The 4,460-nt window shown below is 34.8% G+C and overlaps 1 protein-coding gene across 1 annotated transcript in view; it reads right to left on the bottom strand.

Annotated features, from left to right (window-relative positions):
- LOC107855111 (epoxide hydrolase A) overlaps positions 1–3,086 on the bottom strand; it is an 8,411-nt gene extending 5,325 nt beyond the window's left edge. The window contains exon 1 of the mRNA XM_047413359.1: positions 2,895–3,086. Coding sequence (XP_047269315.1) covers positions 2,895–3,086 — 192 coding nt within the window. The remainder of the gene's footprint in view (positions 1–2,894) is intronic.
- Between the last annotated feature and the right edge of the window lie 1,374 nt (positions 3,087–4,460).

Raw genomic sequence — 4,460 nt, forward strand, 5'->3', positions numbered from 1 at the left:
ATATACTGACATTAGACATTCAGTCTCTATGTACTCATCTAGTCATCCTCGACCACGATCGGTAAGTTATAATAGCTACTTTTGACTAAGTAGTTACTTGACACATGTATTACACGTATATACTGGCATTAGAAATTCAGTCTCTATATACTCATCTAGTCATCTTCTACCATGATAGGTAAGTTATAGTAACTATTTTTGACTAACTAGTTACTTGACACATGTATTACACGTATATACTGGCATTAGAAATTCAGTATACATGCACCCATGTAGTCATCTTCGACCACCATAGGTAAGTTATAATAACTTATTTCGACTAACTAGTTACTCGTCACATGTATTACATGTATATACTGGCATTAGAAATTCAGTCTATTTGCACTCATCCAGTCATCTTCGACCACGATAGTTACTCGACATTTGTATTACACGTATATACTGGCATTAGAAACTCAGTCTACATGCACTCATCTAGTCATCTTTGACCACAATAGGTAAGTTAGAATAACTACTTTTGAATAACTAGTTACTCGACACATGTATTACACATATATACTGACATTAAAAATTCAGTCTACATACACTCATCTGTCATCTTTGACCACGATAGGTAAGTTATAATAACTACTTTTGACTAAATAGTTACTCGACACGTGTATAACACGTATGTACAGGCATTAGAAATTCAGTCTACATGTACTCATCTAGTCCTCTTCGACCACTATTGGTATAATTACTACTTTTGATTAAGTAGTTACTCTAAACATGTATTACACCTGTATACAACATTAGAAATTCAGTCTCTATGCACTAATCTAGTCATCTTTGACCACGATAGGTGCTAGGCACACCGCGTGGCACCAAGCTCAGTCTTACTCGCTCATATTACTCGTATTTCCTCTTACCTAAGTCCGGATTGTGACCTCTTAACCATTGAATTGTCTCTTCAAACCTAGTATCCACAACATCCAAAGATGTGGTCTTGGTAGTCAATAAAGTGTCTAGTGAAAGAATCATGAGTTCTCGATTCAAATCTTCAACAGAAGCAAAATCACTAGGTAATTTCTTTCCATCGATTAAAGGCACTGATGGATAAAGTTACTCGATACATGTACTAATGGAAGATCACAAGTGCCTCAGGTATCCCTATGTATCAAGGTCATAATTAAGTACTCCTTTTTCATTTTCTTGGACAATAATGATAGGTCACCATAATTTGAAAGAGCAATACAACTTGAATTATGACCTATTAATTATTGGATTCTCTCTTGATCAGTGGCGGAACCAGAATTTTCACTAAGGGCGTTCAAAATCTAACATGCACTAGTCAAACGGGGCTCAACAACTATACATAAGAAATAATTTTTCATCGAAGGGGCAATGGCGGACTCAGGATTTAGGGACCGTGGGTGCTCGGGAGGTTCAAACACACATATTGACACCTAAAGTTTTAAGGTTCCGCCCGAAGACCAAAACACCCAGCTATCTTCTTCATTTAGGGGGTGCTTTTTTCCGACCTATATCAATTTTTATACATTTCTTATATAATTATATCTGATTTGCGTCGTATTTAATGGATTTCGGAACACCAAATATCTGCAGCTAGGTTTGCCCCTGCAAAGGGGGTTTGGATCCCTGACCCCAAGCTGGCTCCACCCTTGTAGTCTTGATACATACACTACTAGTATATCGTCAGTGTATATACACATGAAATTGAGTCTATTCTCAACATTTATTATATATACATAAGAAACAATCTTTCATCAAAGACGTTTTGGATCCCCCTGAACCCAAGCTGGGTCCGCCCTTGCAGTCTTGACACATAAACGACTAGTATATCGCCGGTGTATATACATATGAAAATTGTGTATATTGTACTAATTTTTTTTATATATACCAATGTCACTTATACAATTTATTTATTTATTTATTTTGTATAGGAATCAACAGTGAAAGTAAAAGATGTTAGATTCAAGAACATCAGGGGAACAACAAATTCAAAAATTCCAGTAGCACTTAATTGTAGTGAAGCTATGCCATGTGAAGGACTTGAATTACATGACATTGATATAGCTCCAGTTGGTAATGTACCAATTCAGCCTACAGCATGTCAAAATGCCAAGCCAATATTCAGTGGGAAAATTACCCCTGGGGAATGCAAATGACATCATAAGTCAAATTATATGTTTATGCAAAAAAAAAAGAAAAGAGCAAAACGTGTATAGAATTTCTAATATACAACCATGTAATTTGATTATGGTTTTATTATAATATTTTTATCTTTTTTTTTATTTTCCGATAACCGGAAATAAAAAAAAAAAGATAAATCTTTTTACTTGGTGTGTATTAGTTAGTCAGGGAATTGTTCCATGTTTTCTTGTAGTCCCATGAAATAAGCATTTTTCTTGTCAAGAATTATTTGAATTTGAAGTTATTTTTGTGTTATGAATAAAATTATTTACAAATTTCTAACTACTTTAGATTTAAATTTTAGTAGTAAGTGTCAAATGTGATTAAAATAATTGATTAAATAAATTAAAATACTCTTAATTAACCAAGTAACCTAGTATATTGGGCTTGGATAATGAAAACAAATTTGCATATGACTTAATAACAACAACATACTTGATATAATCCCACAACATGGGTTTGAGGAGGGTAGGATGTATGTTCTGAGCAGGGGTGCGGAGCTGTAAAATATATGTATTCAGCCTGATTCAATATTAGTTGTTACATCAATATATATATACACGAGCGTCTTGGAGAATAAGACTACAAAGTCATCACTGCTAAGGACTCCTAACTTAAAACAACTGCATGATTTATTTAAGTAAAGTTCTAGTAATAAACAACTATATACAAATAGATGTTCACTCGAACTCTTACATTACATTATCCTTACACACACCCTCAAGTTGAGTAGGGAGTGGAACAATTGTCAATTTGCGCTTCAAATCCAGATATAGGACGTTGGAGAAAGGCTTAGTAAGAGCATGAATCACTTGATCATGAGAACTCACATATCTGACTGATAAGGTCTTCGCACGAACCCTGTCATGGACAAAATGAAATTTGATTTCCATATGCTTCGTTCGGGAATGAAAAATAGGATTAGCAGTTAAGCAGGTGGCACTAAGGTTATCACACTAAAGAACGGGAAGGGATCGGAGGTGGTAAAGCATCCATTCTCTCGAAAGAGAAGCTCGACCCATGTCATATCAGAGGTAGCAACTGCTAATACACTCTAGAGTCATGTAGTAGCTGATTTGGAGGTAAGTCATACAAGTATTAATTATGCATATGTAATATTACATATATGTAAGTTTTTTTTTGAGTAAATACATAATTACCCCTGATGTTGGCCGAGATTTTCAAAAAGACACCTAAACTTTGAATTCGACCTATTACCCCACGATTCTTACTTAATTCGTTTCAAATACACCATTTTTCACTGAATCTCAGTCATAACAAAGAGAGTGAATACACACACCAATCAGGCGCTGCCACGTGTTAAATATATTTAATTTCGTATTTTTTTAATAAATCTTTTCTTTTTATTTAATTTATCACCCACCCCCTTTTCCCCCACCCCACCCCATCCAGCACCCCCTCCCCCCTCCGACGTCCATCAGCTCCCCTCCACCCCCCACCCCCATTCAACACCCCCACCCTCCGTCCAACACCCCCACCCTGTCAGCATTTCCCCCTAAGCTCCCTAACCCCACCACTCAGTCAAAATCTCTCTTCCAGTCTATTTTTTTTCTTTTGTTGAAATCAATTCAAAAAATTGTTTTATGATTGAATTGAGTTTTAAGGATAGTTAAATGATTGAATTGGGTTTTAAAAATAGTTAAATGAGCTTTAATGGAGTTTTAAAGATAATTTTTTTTTAAATAAAAAGCTTCAATGGAGGAGCTTTAATGGTGTTGAAGAAGACATTATGTTGAGCTTTAATGGAGTTTTAATGATATTTTTTTTAAAAAAAATGCTTCAATGAAGCTTTAATGGTGTTGAAGGTGTTGAAGAAGGAAGTGGGGGGGGGGGGGGGGGGGGGAGAGAGGGGTACCGAGTAATTTAAAAAATAAATAAATATTAATTTTTTTCCTTTAAAAAAGAATATAAATTATGTATTATTTATTTACACGTGACAGCTTTTTATTGATCAAAAAAGTCAATTTTGAGCCCTTTCACGCGCTTGTGGCGTGTGTATACACGCAGAGGTCCAAAATGGTGTATTTGGAACGAAATAAAGAAGAATCGTGGGGTAATAGGTCGAAGTTAAAGTTTAGGTATCTTTTTAAAAATTTCGGACAACATCAGTGGGGTAATTATGTATTTACTTTTTTTTTTTGTTTCATCTATAAAACTAACAGTTTGATTTGTAATTTAATAACCTACATAACTCATACACGCGTATAAGTTATGTGAGAATTTGGATATTATTTCCTGCTTATAAC

Source organism: Capsicum annuum, chromosome 6 (assembly GCF_002878395.1).
Source record: "Capsicum annuum cultivar UCD-10X-F1 chromosome 6, UCD10Xv1.1, whole genome shotgun sequence".
Classification (NCBI taxonomy): domain Eukaryota; kingdom Viridiplantae; phylum Streptophyta; class Magnoliopsida; order Solanales; family Solanaceae; genus Capsicum; species Capsicum annuum.